The sequence below is a fragment of the Osmia lignaria genome, chromosome 10 (assembly GCF_051020975.1).
Source record: "Osmia lignaria lignaria isolate PbOS001 chromosome 10, iyOsmLign1, whole genome shotgun sequence".
Lineage (NCBI taxonomy): Eukaryota > Metazoa > Arthropoda > Insecta > Hymenoptera > Megachilidae > Osmia > Osmia lignaria.
The window spans coordinates 10,029,279-10,045,654 of record NC_135041.1 but is presented as its reverse complement, the minus strand read 5'-3'; the positions used below and the strand labels follow the sequence as shown (position 1 = coordinate 10,045,654).

At 39.5% G+C, this 16,376-nt stretch overlaps 2 protein-coding genes across 16 annotated transcripts in view; one reads left to right on the top strand and one right to left on the bottom strand.

Moving 5' to 3' along the window:
• kek5 (leucine-rich repeat, immunoglobulin-like domain-containing kekkon 5 protein) overlaps positions 1-5,051 on the top strand; it is a 239,796-nt gene extending 234,745 nt beyond the window's left edge. For all 11 annotated transcript variants that reach the window (XM_076690724.1, XM_076690723.1, XM_034339824.2 and 8 more), the window contains one exon: positions 2,901-5,051. In XM_076690724.1, the coding sequence (XP_076546839.1) occupies positions 2,901-3,745 (845 nt within the window). In that variant the 3' untranslated portion in view covers positions 3,746-5,051. The remainder of the gene's footprint in view (positions 1-2,900) is intronic.
• A 6,040-nt stretch (positions 5,052-11,091) lies between these two features.
• Positions 11,092-16,112, bottom strand: LOC117611705 (xylosyl- and glucuronyltransferase LARGE1). Of its 5 annotated transcripts, none has more exons than XM_034339839.2 (12): positions 15,717-16,111; positions 15,117-15,268; positions 14,955-15,058; positions 14,249-14,432; positions 13,125-13,669; positions 12,901-13,050; positions 12,527-12,829; positions 12,233-12,429; positions 12,014-12,155; positions 11,809-11,939; positions 11,507-11,599; positions 11,092-11,293 (listed from the first exon to the last, which is right to left on the bottom strand). In XM_034339839.2, exons 2-12 carry the CDS (start codon positions 15,193-15,195, stop codon positions 11,167-11,169), a joined length of 2,055 nt encoding a protein of 684 aa, XP_034195730.2. In that variant the 5' UTR covers positions 15,196-15,268; positions 15,717-16,111; the 3' UTR covers positions 11,092-11,166. The 5 variants fall into 5 exon arrangements, with proteins under 5 accessions (XP_034195730.2, XP_034195731.2, XP_076546841.1 ...); XM_034339840.2 differs by having other exon boundaries at positions 15,778-16,111; XM_076690726.1 differs by lacking the exon at positions 15,717-16,111 and adding an exon at positions 15,373-15,460.
• Positions 16,113-16,376: the final 264 nt, after the last annotated feature.

Genomic DNA, 16,376 nt, shown 5'->3' with positions numbered 1-16,376 from the left:
CTAGTAACCATTTGTTACTTCCGGACAACGATCACAAGGAGATGCTCGTTGCGGGACGGTCGTTGCACGCTCATACGGCTCGATGGTGCTTGCGTGTGAAACGACTGGCACAGAGCTTAGGAGAAAGTCGATAGAGTAATGGTCCTTCGAGTTTCTTTGGCGTATCGACGATTCGTATCAATGATACTTGTTCCGTGTCATTGGCCAGGAATTGATATCGCCTCACGTCAAGCGTCTAATTCGATTCTACGAATTAAATCCTGCCTAACTGGTTAGGCTCGGAGATACCTGCTACATATCTGACAGATGGGATCAATTCGATCTGGATGAAGTAGTGGATACGAGTGTGTTCGATGGAAGAAATTTAATGAATTTGTAGGAATTATAGAGGCTAATTATTCAGTGCTTTATCCTCGATCTGTCTAAAAGATTCAACGGTTAAGGAAAGTTTAATTTAGATGTCGTTAACTCGACAACGATCATTAATCTTTCGATTTCCTTGGAAAAACACTCGATGATACGGCTCGTGACGAATGTCGTTGGTAATCAAAGAACAGAAGAGATTAATTAAGTCGTAGACGGTGAGAGTGCTTAATTCGAAGACGATGTTGCTTTGCTGGTAACGCGGCTTGGGTTCAGTAATCCCGCGAGCAGATAAACGAGGCGCCATCGATCCTGGGTTAACGAGTATCGACCAAGACTGTTGCAAGATTAATGAGAGCGTGCAACGCGTCGCGATCGAGAGGAGAAAGGCATTCGTCAATTGTGTCTGTTCGCTGTCGATAGCGTTTATTTCTTCACTTTTTTCTCTTCCTCGAACAACCTCGTTTTCCACGCGAAGAAAACATAACTATGGTCCGACGTTGGCTATCGCTAATTAGACGAGACGTATCTAATCATCACTGTTTCATAGACGTATCGCTGTACTGCGAGACGATTATTTTGATAAACTTGTAAATATGTCGCTCGAACGAGCGGAGAGCAAATTGTATATTACATACATTACGTCGTCGACGGGATAAGCGTTCAAAAGAATCCAAATATTTTTGTCTTTAGAATGATCGCAAGCTTGTCGTAGCAATAACGATCTTGTACATAATATACCCTTTGTGGAGAATACAGGGTAGACAAAATAATGGAAACACTAACTTTTGTAGTATTTTCATTAAATTAATCTACATCCCATAAAATTTAATTAGAAACTCGTACAAATCAATTTTAAGAAAGATTGTATTGCTGATAAAAATTTATAATTTTAACATAAAGAAGTAACTGAAAGGAATTGTTTAAATCCCATTATTTTGTTGAAGCCCTGTACAAGAGAAACGTTAGTTACGCTTATGTATATAAAGAGATTCGCATAGTGGAATAGAGAAAGGAGAAATTAGAGGGACTTGGCGAGGCGAAATGTATTCGGAAGAATCGCGCGAAGAAAGTTGTATGTAAAGGATATTGTTGTTAATTGAAACGTTGTTGGTCGCTCGGTAGCGTGAATAATGAAAATAGAAGAACAAAAGGGTAGCAAGTGGCCAGGATTGTGTTAGGCGTGGAGTGGTGATTAAAACGATAAGGGAAAAAAGAAAGTGCACGAGTTCTGTGACGTTTGGTTCAGTTAACACAAAGGAAACGGTAATGATCATTACACAACGCTCCCGTTTGAATTAGCAAATTGGCGTTTTATTAAGAACGATACGGACGGTTGTTCGGTGTATTGCACCGTGTATAATCTACCCTACCACCTGTCAACACACTTTCATAGATGGTAATTGAAATTGTCGACGGTTCTCGCATCTGAACAGTTATCTTCCGCGATTCAACGACCCACGATCACGGTATCCCTTTGTATCAATTGCGGAAGGTTGATCGTGTGCAACTCCTCCCCCGCGTCCTACTTTCTCTTTTGATTGCTATTGAACAGGATTCGAATGCTGAAAAACGCGAGCCATGATAAAAGTTCTTCACGATTACTGGCCCCCTCGTTTACCTGTCATCGACACTCGTAAAGATTTTACACGGACACGAATACAGTCGCGATCCTGAAACTTACCGTATACGTGTGTGTATGTGTGTGCAAGTAAGTGGGTGTAAGGTTTGTGTACATGTCACGAAGCTCTTCGAGACGAGAAGATTGCAGAGCAAAGTCTTTGACTGCGAGTGAAGCGCGATAAAATGAGAAAAACGAAAGAAGCCAAGTGCATTGGCATCGATCTGTATTTCATTTTCTTGACAGATTCGTTACGGAGGAGTCGCGATAGAGTTGGCGTTTAAATTATAACTCGAAAGCGTAGCTCGTGGTACGGGCTACAGCCGACCCACTTTTCTTCCGATGAACTTTTATCTCGAAGGGCACGATCGATTTACGTGTCTTCGCGATACAAGCCGTGACAGCTCTTCTACATTATATATAACATTTTCTGATACCATTCCACCCTATCTGACGTAAGTTTCCCTCCGAAAGAGGTATCGTCTGAATATTTATATCATTACGGAGCTGGTACCGTCCTCGGATCTTCGACATTTGCTTTTCAGATACTCACCAAGGTGCATAATGTCTGTGCTGTCGATCGATCGATCGATCCATGATGAACTCGTTTATTTCAAATTTAACAGATCTTAACGTTTAAGTAGTTCTGTCCAGGATACGATTTTCTAAAGTATGCCAGGTAACTCCATCTAACTCGATAGTCGATAATTTTCCAATTTTAAATAAAACCACTTCCGCAATTCAATTCTATTCGCTACATCTTCGAGGTCTCATTGCAGAAATATCACCATATCCAAACCTGCGCTTACCATTTTTTCTTTTTTCTTTTTTTTTCAAATATAATTTAATTACCACGCGTCTTCCACTTTTCTTTCTTAACGTTCGTCCTTCTTTTTTTTGTTCATGGTTCTGGCAGCTGATGGTATCGGTGGCGGTGTCGGCAGTGGAGTGATCGGCGGAGTCGGCGACGACGAGAGGGAAGAACGAGCAACGCCCGAGCTAGAGAGTGGTACCGGCACCCTGTGCCGCGGAGGTGGCGGAAGTTATCGCCAGTATCCACCGGATCTGTTGGCCTTCTCCGGTGGTCGAGGCGCATCGCCAACGAGCCAAGCGTCCACGGCGCCGGACAACACGCGTCTTCCGAGTCAGCACGCGACGCCAAACTCAGCCGCGTACGGGTCACCCTCGAACCAATATCCTGCCACTTTTAAGACCTTGCCGCACAACCGTAGCGTCACCCCCTACGGAATCACCAGTTCCACCATCGCACCGGTAATGCCTCGTCACGGTTACGTTACGATACCGCGAAGACCCAGGGCACCCAGCTGGAGCAGCGGTCCACCCACTTCGCCCACAGACGGACTGGAGCCTGTCTACGACAATCTTGGTCTACGCACCACCGCCGATGGTAGCTCGGTGTTATCTTTGAACAAGAGTCCCGAGCCTTTGTCCTCGATCAGGAATCGACCTCTGCCAGGAACGCCTAGTTCGCATTACGGCACCATACAGCGAAGCACCCCAAATATATTGACCAGCAGCCCCCTCGATAGAGCAGCTCCCGAAGGTGCTGCCGAATGGCCATCCAAGATCGCTGACGAATCCACCGACAGCAATCACGTTCTAAATCAATCGCAGCCACAACAATCGTCCAGCAACACTCTCGGTAGAAAGGTACCACCTAGACCACCTCCAAAGCCGAAGAAGAAATCGACGAACGGTCCACTGTACGAGGACGAAGGTGAAGACGGGACGGAGGTATGATCTACGTACATCGGTCGACGGAGATGAGGCCGCGAGGTGGTGGCCGTGTTAAGCGGAAGAGACGCATGACCGAGGTCACAATAAACCGGTAGTGCCTTTGATGAAGAGACGATCCGTGGTTTTGTGCGAATCCACGTGTTCGGTTGGAGTGGATCAGTTTGCTCGTGGAGCGTGTGGGGGCTTCCACATCCGGTGAAACAAATCGTCGGGTGAAACGCTGACTCGCTGCAAAAGCAACAAACTCTTTGTTGTTGTTGTTTCTTTTCTTTTTTTCTTTTTTTTTTAATTTTATTTTCTTTTCCTTGTATTTTTTAATTTATTTAGTTCGTGACGCGAGAAGGTTTCATTCTTTCGCGAGGAACCGGGAAACAGACTACGTTCCAGTGACTTTCACGCGAGAACACTATGAAAGGTGTCGAACAACACCTGTACGGAGGTGTTTTTCGTTCTTTGCGTTCCTCCAGAAGTTCGTCGACGAAGACGACCAACGATACGAACGCTCGTGACGTTTAGGTGACGAGAAAGTTGACGAGATCACGAACAGATCGTATAAGATACTCAGCGTTGATGGTAACGCTACTTCCCGAATACGATCGTCTTATTTATTGACGTGCTTGTTGCATGCATAACGAAGATCGCGTTCAAACCAGTATAGACATCGTGCAGTGGTAAACGCGATCGGGTACCTCTCTTAATCTCTATTTCTACAATTCTTTTTTTAAATTTACATTTTTGTATTCGCCCGTGTGTACTAGACGAGATTGATTCTTACGAAATATTTACAATTTATCATGCATTTTTTTTTTTTATTATTCCTCGAGGGAACGATGCTCTGCATTCTTTTTATCGTTAGCTTTAAGATGATCCTCTATTTCTTCTACATCGTGCATTACGTTGGGTACTTGACCGCGTCGAGCAGAGTTACTTTTGTAACTGTACGTACACGAGAAATCATGCGAATTATTTCCAATAATGTAAGAACAAACGTGTTAAAATAACAATGATGTTAGAGTAATTGTTTTTGCGTACGTAAAGAGTATCCTCCGACTATATCTGTTCTCCGATGGTAACGAAATAACGCGAATGTTCCAGTGTGAGTGTAACGAGGTGGTAATTCACATATAGAAATCCTCCATTAAGAAAATATCACAATGATACAAGACAAGACACCGTGACCAAATGAATCTTACACGCATATTCTCTCGTCCTTTAAAATATTTTAATATTCTCGCAGGCCATGATACTTCGTTTCTATCAGGAGGGATCTAGACGTACGTTCGTGTTGTAAAAAAAAAAATTAAAGAAACATCGTACAGTTTGTATATACTATGTATATTACACGTAAGAAATAGTTCGTATGTCTTTCATGAAACCATACCTAAATGATGGTTTAGAAACAAGGCAAGGCTATCCTCGAGTTAGAGACACAATGTCGACCCGTTCAGAATGCTGTTGTATACGTAAATTAAATGAAATAATTAAAAAACGTGGTAATTATAGAGAGAATTACCAAAAATGCAGTCGAATCTCTTTTGAACCGAATTCTTGATCGGATATCAGCTTGTTCTCGTTTCGATCAGCTTCTTCGAACGAGTTTCACTTGGTACGATGTTTTGTAATACTTTCGACCATCGATCTTGCACGACGGACGAAATTTCATTGTTCGAGGAAAGATAAACGCTTTCGGTCGACTCAATTGCCGCGGCTTCGTAGACACAGACCGCGAGAAACGATCGGTCTTCAACTAAACGTTTATCGCTCGTAAGCCACCAACTTGTTATACTTCCGCTACGTTTTATCCGGGTTTTAACGTTGCATTCCCGACTTTAGCGGGGGATTTCGGGATCGATCGTCTGTTCAACTTGTTGCGAACACGCGGCGACGAATCCTTATCCCGCGACCAGAGAAACAGAGAGTCCTTTCAACGACTTCCAATATTCCAAATGGACGTCTCTTTCCACCTTTATCCCGCGAATGCGCATTGTTTCATGTGTTTGGGGAATTGTTCAGCTAGCAAGATTACTGAACAAGGTATTTCACACGTTTCAATATACAAGCCCAATATATCGTTGTATTAACACTTTGACTGATGTTTTGTTTGATCGAAGATACGAGACGATGGCGTAAGAAAATGGTTGAAAATAAGACATCGTACACGGTTCATTTATCGTACAACTTATAATAGGTTTAAGATGGCAACTACTTATTCCGAACGATGTGTTTTAATTTACATATTTAAGTCTTTCACGTTTAAAGCATCTCCTTAAAATTTCAAGTAGCTTATTAAGAGACCGGAAGCATCTCTCGAGTACTTATCTCCCAAACACTTTATCAAAGGTACTTTTGTATACAGGATATTTAGGAGACTCTACTTAACCGAGGAGAAATGTATTCGATAACAATTGTAACAGCTGCATCAAATTTTGTTACGGCAACAATTTTCTTTCGCCATTTTCGTTTAACTTCGATCACGTACGAGATTTCAGTTTTTCAGTCGATGACCATGATACCAATCAGTGAAATAACCATAGACCAATATATCGATTCCATGGCAACGATGTGTCTTCCCTGAACATTGTAGCACACCTAAACAGTATTATGAAATAATTTTGATGACGATGGTGCGGCGTTCGGTGGGATGATCCGGAGAAAATCGCGACGCGATCGTGCAACTTCTTTTCTTCGACTATCGAGATTACAATGCAATTAGTCGATATTAATGAGGAAAAGGACAGTTAAGTTTGAATAGGTGCCAATAGACAGTCTTCTGTCTCTCGTTTCAAAAATCAGACATAGAGATTTCTACTAATTAAATAAAATACTAATCGACTTTTATTTGTTATTTCTACGGTCTCAATTTCTTTGCACGATAAAATCTACTCAAACTGTGTCTAATTGAAAAATTCTTCAAACAACAGAGGAAAGGTAATTGTTCCTTTGAATTTCCTTGAAGAATATCTACTGTTACGTTAATCGTCGAGAATAAAATCGAAGTTACACGAACGACGATCGTCGCGGATTATTTTAAGCGGCCTATCAGAGTCGCGGCTCGTCCGATCCGATCGTTGTGCCGCGCCCTGTAAATACACGGACCTTAATTCGCACATTAATTCACGATGTTGTTTATATGTAAATGTGGGCACGTTCAAAGCAACGCGGCACGGCAGATTGGTACGGCGCCACGAGTATATTTTTGTAATTTTGTATTTTGAAGATTTCTCCGGTAACACGAGTTCCCACAATCACCGCTCGGGGAAGATACACTCGTCTATGTTCGTCGAAATCAGCAATATTCATTTGGTAATTATGATATTCATATGAAACAAAGAGTGAAATGTGATCCAGTGGATTGTATCATGACTGTTAACTTGGATCCTCGTCACAGAAAGGTCTCGAGAATGTTAATAATTGCACATAGTTACCAGTGATCGTCATAATTATTGTTATTGGCTAAAGTTATTAATTTCTTAACAATCAAACTTCATTTTTGTTTACTTTTGAAAAATCTTTAAATCGAGAAGATTTTTCAATTCATAGCGTTCTCCATCGATGATTCCCAAAGAAAATCATTAATTTCTCAGCAATCAAAATTCTCTTTCATTTGCCTCGCAAAAATAGATGAAAAAAGACTTTTCTTCACCCGCCAACGATATTCATTCCGCATCCCGTGATACGCTAGCCCGTTTATCGTCACTCGCTGATAACAAGACAAGTCTGTACATGAAAATAGAACACGTACAAGCTACGCAATTACAGAAGCCCAGGAGTCAACCTGCGTGTTCTATGTACCATTAACCGAGGCATGTTTACCAGGTACGCGTATGACGAGCCACCAGTCAGCGTGCAATTATTATCACGGGGATACTTTGTGCGTGCGGTTAGGCTGTTCGTCGCTTTAATGAGGCTCCCTCTTTGACACCCGAACACCATAACGTAACAACATGGTTCAACCGTGCGCATCTACTCTTCTCCCCGAAGGCTCTCCTTCACCCTGAACGATCGTTTGCAAACGATCAACGAGTAGATCCTTCGACGACCGTTTCTCTCGCTAATGACTCTGCGTATCTACCTGTTAGGTATATATGTTATATCCGCTTGAAGTCGTTACTCTGTGACAGGAATCAAAGCCACGATGGAGCTAAAAGGGTGCGGATTGAATTTTATACAGTCGCGACTGAGATTTTTCGCTTCGAAACCTTTTCCAAGGAATCAGTCGTGATTCGCGAGGGTAAATAGAGATTCGCGTTTAAAGAACGACGTTCCAGGAGTTGTTACCGGTTTTCTCGTTGAATTGCAGTATAATTGATGGTTGATGGAAGACACCTCGTGAAACGAGTCTATTTTACGCCGATATCGACGATCAACGGACTTAATTGCGTCTGTGGTGAGAATATAAGACGTTCGATCGAGCCAATCGTTTATAGGGTTCATCTCGCTTCATAATTGAGCAGACAAATGAAGAATAGTGAGAACAGTTTTTCGAAATGTAAATGTAGAATATGTTCAAAGGCGTATTTTGAATCGTTAAAAAGTTGCTCGTTTTATGCTGCCAAAAAATAAGTACGCCAATTGCAAATCGCAAGGAAAATGTTCTCGTTTGAATGTACTTAAAAATCATCTGTGGTTCCGTCGTCCGTCTTGATTTTAAAGTGGTGCAACAGTTATTCCCACCGGGAATTAACTGAAACTACGTTTCGACCGACCTCTGTAGATAATACCCTTAGTTCTGACACTGAGATATTGGCGTGAAGTTCTTGATCCGCATCTGTGTACGGATGTAACTACCGTCCAATACACCGATCCGACCACAACCATCTGGACGTAACGCGCGCGTGCAATTAATCTAATTTAATGAACCAACGGATGCTTTGGAACACCGTGTTCCTCGGGGATTTCTAGTAACTCATTGTTTTCATGCCATTTTCATTCATATTCCTTTAGGATAACTTAAGAATGCTATTTCTTTCGTCTTGAACACGCCATTCTATATTCAATACTCGTGCATCGTTTCATTTAATTAAATTGACCCAAAACTGAAATCCGATATTCAGTAATTTTTTAATGGAGCGATTTATTTCTATCAAGTCTATTGATTTTTATTAAGAGCATTCAAAGAATATATTAATACGAGTGTAATAAAGATTTAAACGGTGCACGAGAAATATATATAGCGAGCTCGACAATGCTGATTTTTTAATACTTTAACGGCGAGTGTCAAAGTATTAATAACAGCATTTTCATTCAGTAAATACGATTCATTAATAGACAATAGACAAGTGTTCATTGATAAAAAACATATTTAAAGGCTGATATGGAACAAAAGTACCGTACTTTATGTTGTTCGCGAAGCATTTGTAAAATCAATGCCTCCATTCGCATTCGTTACATTCCAAAAATGACTATAATTTGTATGTTACATTAAGAGACATTTGAACGCATTCTCACTGGTTCTTTCATGGCTCCATAATGATTAGCTGATTAATTCTCGGAAATATTAAAAATCCTGATTTTTACCCGAACAAATTTCCGAGCATTAAATCAATCCTGAAGACAATGTTATTATTTAAATCGCATAGAGTTAAGTGTAACAAGCGTACGGCTCGTACAATCTCCCGAAATGTTTTTATTCACGAAATATTTTTAACCCGTTTCTTCGAAGACTGAAGATTTTTCGTTGAGACTCGTCGATCCCAAAGGAATTGCGTTCGTGACGAAAAAACACAATGATTATGCGAACGATCGGCGAGAAACTATGTCCGATACTCACGAGAAAATAACTTCCTAAGTGTGATCGAATGAACTAATTCGAACACGATCGTTTCGCGTGTGTTCACGTTTTATGTAAACGATTCGAACAACCGCGTGTACACGAGCGACACGATTTCATTGCGAAACGTTTACACGACACGATAAGACTTTAGTGTAAGCCAGTGTTGTCCAAACTAAGCTTCACGGCTTAAGGAACTTCCCTCACTTTGCATCCATTGCTGTAACATAGGAACGCTGGTTAATGTCAGCGATAATTTGTAAAGGATGCTTATTCATTTCTTCGTTCATCTTTTCTGTGAACAATGGTGGTATCAGTGGTGAAATTTGTTCAAGATCAATGAGCTGCTTAAAATCATCCTTAACAATTTATATTATCAGAATAAGATTGTTTAATTTTTCAAATGAAAATTTCGATTTTGTATCTGACGAAGTTGACAATTTCGAAGGGTCGAATTGATTTTGAACAAGCCGCTGGTTTAATTAGTTCTAATAAGAAATCGTGCTATCTTGATCGATCAATCGAGTCGTGTCCTAATCATCATCGTCGATACTGCCTAACTCATTCCATCGCCACCTGTGTAAAGAATATTTATAGGAGAGACTTGAATTTCCACGTGTATACTGTAACGTGTAAGAATAAATACCGTACAGAACGCGAAGCATGTTCCTGACGAAGAGTTGTTACGGTGATGAAGAATTTGTTAGACGCGTCTTTTTCTCTGGATCAGCCGCGTTGCAAGTTTCATGTGCTTGTCGAATGTGTGCGAACATATAATATTATAAATAATACGGGGCCGAGTCATGAATAAATGACGTTTCATTAACATATTTTCGTACCTCGTACAGCTCTCCGTTGTACAGGATAAGAACGCTTTCAAGTGTTTTTATCGTAATAGGTGATTATTATAAATGTAAAGGAACTATGTTTGCGTGTCACGATATAGGTGTAAGGAAATTCCTTAGGGAAACGTAACGATCAGAATTTTCTTTTCATAGATCTTAGAGGAGATAGGAGAATTAAGAGGATGGATAATCGAACCGACTATTCTTTTCGAACGTTGATCATGCTTTCTTTTCTACTTTATATTGTATCCAAACTTTATTATTGATATTCATGTTATTATTACTATTATTATTATCATTATTATTCACGTAGCTGTGGTTAATATTTAATATTCCTGTCGATTTAATTTTAGATTTTACATCGTTACGTTGCGCTGTTATTGTCACGATAATTCGTCTCGACGATTATTATTTATAGAGAAATTTTGATTAGAGATACAACATATGCAGCTTGCCGTTTCTAACAGGATTTAAGTTTCGTATCTGTGTATTTTGGCCGGATATAATTTATACGTCATTGTCAATGTACTATCACTGTAAATATTATACATATTTTATAAATGAAATATTTAGCGTGACTGTATTAAAAGAATGTACTGAAAGCACCACTCTGTACACTCCACTACGATGGTTAAATTTTAATAAATATTTCCCAACCCCCTCGTTGTGTTTCTGTCTTCTTCGTCTATTAATTAGTTGATGAAACGATAAAGAGAAACACAATGTTTACACAATTTTTCCGTATAAGTTTCTTGTTTTATTGAGAAAATAGTTTTCACAGTCTCTCGAAATATTATAAATATAATCGATTATTTGGTTTTGACAGGTTTCAAAATTTTTTCTTCTTTGGTCACTTTTTTCAACTTCGACAGGGCACTCTCTCCGTACTTGGTCACCAATTCCTCAACGAAATCGTCCTTCAGCTTTTTCAGACACCTGAAATGTCAATTTTCAACTGCAAATGAGTTAATTATCGGCAACAATTAAATAATGCTGACTGCGCTTGCAAAATGTAGATATAAGAGAGCTATAGCATATATTGAAGATATGATAAACATATTGCTACTTATTGTCAGCTCGATAGACGGGTCATTCTCCTCAATTATTCAAAAACTCGATCCCCTAATCGTTTATTTAGTGGCACATTACCTTCTATAAATGGAGTCGGTCCTGAACTTGCCGATGTCGAGACTAGGGGCGTGAGGCCGATGGATAATGAATGTATCCGGCAAGACAATGTACCTATATAAATCTTCAATTTATGGCATCGCGTTATAGTGCTTGGGTGCTGTAAAGTCATTTAATAAACATATTCTGCTCTTCTTAGCTCAATTACCCTAACACCCAAGTAAAGTGACAAAGCTTGTTATCTTTAATATTTCAAAATATCCAAAAATATGAAAAATTGGTATTTTAACTAAAGAGAGCAGTGCTAATTAAAAGCTTCTTACTTGTAGCCCAGCACGGTCAAATGCGTTAGATAGGAAACTTTGTTCCATCCGAAACCGATGAATCTGGTGTCGTACCTGGGTGCCAGTTTTGAGACGACGATATAAGGCTCGAAATCTGGTTCCCAGGAAACCTACGATGATATTCATTTATATACATATATATAAAAAAAAAAAAAAATTAATTATCCTCATCAGAGACACGTACTTCGTACGGTTCCATAGTATTTCGCCAATAACTATAATTTGTAGCTGCGTGACCCTGAGTCCAAACGTGATAACGAAATGTATACAAAACACCACGTTTCAAGAATTTCAGCAACTCATCCTTGTTCGCTGGAAAGGTAAACCTATAAAATGGACACATAGCATGGGGTGTACGATGCGATTCTTTGCTGCTTTCGAGTCGTACTTAATAAGGAAATACCTATAACGCTCGGTCTCGAATGCAGGCACGATTAAAGCTACTTTGTCCGACTCACTGATGTTCAATTTAACAATGTAACTTATAAGGGCTTCGTGCAAGCCGTACTGAGGCAGAAAATCAACGTCCAGTTGAAAAATGAACGGGGACGATACGTACGACATCGCAATGTTTCGTAGATAATTGATTGGATAGAGTTCCTATAAATTTTCAATTTTCTTGAAATGTGAAAGAAATACTTGTAACAAGGAATTTTGAAAGGCTAAATGTCATGAACGTTAAGAAAATTCATTTCACCCCGTCCTTGTACACCACGTGGTACGCGATGTTCTTCCTCTTCCTCAACTCAACGGATCCACGCACGAATTCAAGGAAATTCTGCAGTTCGGCATCAGTCAGGTACAGAGCGACGCTTATGGTACCAGGCCAATGTTTCGATATATCTTCTAACAACGGTATTCTTTCCACGCTGCATTGAGTTATCAGTGCAACATCCGCCGGTGCGTATACATTGTACTCGTACTCGAGGAGGAACGGATGTGTTCGGTACAAGGTGGTCGCGCCTCTGGTGAACTCTCGACAGGGGCTCGATTCGTTGTACTAATAAAAATTGCAAACTTGCTGTCACGTGCTGCGTACATTTAATTCGTCGCTCCTAAAGCTACACTTACTTCTGACACAGCTTCGTGTTTATCACAACCAAACAAGCGTCTACGTAGCAAATTTCCATCCATATCGAGGAAGATCTTATGCAACTTACGAAACTCGTTGATATGCTTATTATATACATCTTGCTTTCGAGGTGAATTCCAGTGCACAATCTATAAGATACCGCGTAAGAAGAAAAAACGATTCTATCGACGGAAACGACAAATTCCTGAGTACTATTACATACGTTTATACGACTAGTGTCGCGATAACACTGATCGCTGATCGTGTGATCGCTCAGCTGTATGTTCCAGGTGCATTCGATTTTATATACAATGGAAGGATGATCTTTGATAACGGCATTCATTATATCCTGATCGGCTAAGCTAGTCTCCGGTATGTATGCCAGAACACGCTTCGTAACTGTTTCCCAAAGACTCGTAAATTTTCTGTTACGAAGTTGTTGCAAGTGCATTAGCATCACGCCCGTGTTATAGCCTCTACCAAGTGCCGGCCATGGCCGTTGACCGTAAGACAAAGCCTTTATGTACCAATGACTCTGATTTTCCGTCAACCCTAGGGCCTGATCGTTTGTGAACTTCTCGAACATCTGCCAAAGTAAATTAACGTCGTTCACCACGGTTACGTCCGTGTCGAATACCAGAACTTTATCCTCTCGCATCGCATCCGGCAGGATTAATTTCAGAAGACCGTAAACGCCAGAGTAATGCTTGTTAGGTATCCAGGACACCTTTGGTACCCATCTTTCCGCTTTATAGTACGTCAAGTTCACTAAAAAGAACGAGCCAACTTAGAAATTGCCAATTTTCCATCTCTTTGAAAGGAAAAATTGCCTCCTTAATAGTGATGGATTAATAACTACTTTGAACCGCTTCGAATATACAGGGTAAATTTAAGTTATTCAAAATTTCGTAACAATTAAATTATTATAGAATTTTCAAGATACAATATTAAATATCCATCACTAATTCTGAACTCTCATCCGTTCTTCGAGAAACTTAAAGTCTAAATAGATTAATTGTCCAAATTTATTTCACCGACTGACCGTCGTGTTAATTGTTACAATCGGGGCAACGAGTGTTTAACGCGACCTCCACTGCTAATGAACCTACATACGTAACGTTAATTCTCGTGTGCGAGCTTTTTTTTCAGACAGCTTTCAATTAAGATCAATAAAAAAAAATTAACTCGATGGATCCTAATTCTAATTTTAAGAATCCTAATATGTTTGTCTCTCATTTCGTTCCACTTCTTTGTACTAAAATTTGTAAAATGGTGCAAACGAAACAGCTTATGGAAAGTAACAGAGAACGGATGAGAATGTTGTATCGCGGTAAGAGTATTACAAACCATGTGGTAAATCCCATGTTCGAAACACAGTTGTCAGTGTTCTCTTTGCAATCTCGTCGACGAGCAAGTGAAAATGCAAAGGTTTAGTACGGTAGAATAAAACAGATTTTACTACTGTCACCAGAGCGAACGTCGAGTTGTATCCGGCGCACACCATCGCTATATGTATGGTCTCGCATTTTGCCTTGAAAAAAATCAATCCTATCTATCGACAATTTCATCCTCGATGTTTCATTATATAATTTATATCTCACAGAAATTCTTCTGATGAATTATGTTATATTAATCAATTAACCCTTACTGAATCATTAACCCTTCTCTGGATTTTTTAATTTAGTTTCATAGATGGTTTCCTAGAGCCATTATTCAGTTTAAGTATGCAAATGTGGGCTTCTCTTGGGTAAGGGTAAGTGTAAAGGGAAGAGTTTCAAACTATCTACCTTCGGTCTTGGGAAGACCTAGGGAGAAACCAGGGAGAGCCTAACTTGGAACCTCTTTTTTTTAAATAAAAATATGGACAGAGAAAGCAGATAGAGAGCACTTCCTTTTGCACCCTTCTTTTTAACTAAGGGAAGCTTAAATTTTTAAGTTTTGAAGGGCTACTGTGGCTCCTATAATCCGAAGAAGGGTTAAGGATACTAAATATTGGTACTCAGAAATTTCTATATTTTTTTTTATTTTCTAATCATTTAATCAACATGTTTACCTCGTTACGATTAGTTTCAGAATGTAATTTGTCAAAGATAGGTCGTTCCACGTGTAAGCTCTCTTTGCCAACGATTTTAAATGAATCGATGTCAGCGGAAGGAACTATAACACACGTGATATGAATAACAAGAAACAATGTTACAGTAGCGTCAGTTATTACCATTTAACAATAAATAGAGATAAAAAATCGCCGATGGCACTAAAACGCCGAACAAACATCCTAGCCATGATCGAGCCATTGCAATATGACAGACATATTTCCCGATTCGTTGAATGATTAGCGTATTTGCTTTATCCTATAAGGGTCGATATCTACAAACCAGAGAATACAAGATTTTTTAAATATAGGTGACTACAATAAAGATTCAATGAAAGCGAAGAAATCCCACCACTGGGGCAAATTTTTGAAACCCCACCTGTCGGCAAACTTCTAACAATATAGGAGGAGCTGCACGATGTAAACGTAAGTTCAGTCTCGACCGTATCGCTTTCATCGAATCTTTACTGTAAATGTCACTACATTTAAATCAATTAACTTTATTAATTTATTTAATTTATTTTTTACTAATTTGTCTCACAAAAGTCATCTCTTCTCTAATTTATCATAATTTGTTTTTATTTCTATCCGTATACAAAGTACACCTTACATTTTGAATGATTTGTCAATCATGTAACTGGACATGCGCTAACGTGACACAGAACGAAAACAAAAGAGATAAGATAGGTTAAAAAAGTATCGGCTGCAATACGATCTACTTACCTTGAACAACAAGAATATTGTCATCGAAGTTACGACATGAAATTGAACACCAAACACGTACCTCTGCTGTCGGAACCTTTTTTCTCTCCACAACTGTCATCCAATTAAATCCATCGCTCGTAACAACTTTGAAATACCGACTTCGAACACGATCAACGATACAGTATCGTGAATTTTTTTTGCACAGAAATTTATTGGAACGCCGGTACCCGTTTACCTTTCAATGAACCGCTGTTATATCTCGGCCCGTTCGTCGTAAAGCAAGGAAATTCGCGTAATTACAATTAGCCAGGAACAACGTCCGAACTGCATGCATTCTAAACACTCCGAAGCAGGAAGTCTAACATAAATAGTTTAATCACTGGATAACGCAGTGATAGAATTACTACTCTGTCCGAGTAAAGCAACAGAAGTGGTCGAACGGTCGGTAACTCTTAACGTAGTTATTCACTTTCGTTACGAGATGGCAATGTTTATTTCATTGAAGTTAGCCGCGTATATTAAACAACCGGAAATGTTTTTCAAAAATTTAAAAAGATCATCGTTCGAAGGACGTTTTGTATTTCTTTAAATCGAGCAAATTATTTTCGCTGGTATTGTAGGAAATCATATTTTACAACTTCTTTTATACATTTTATTGCAGTATAAAATTGTATACAT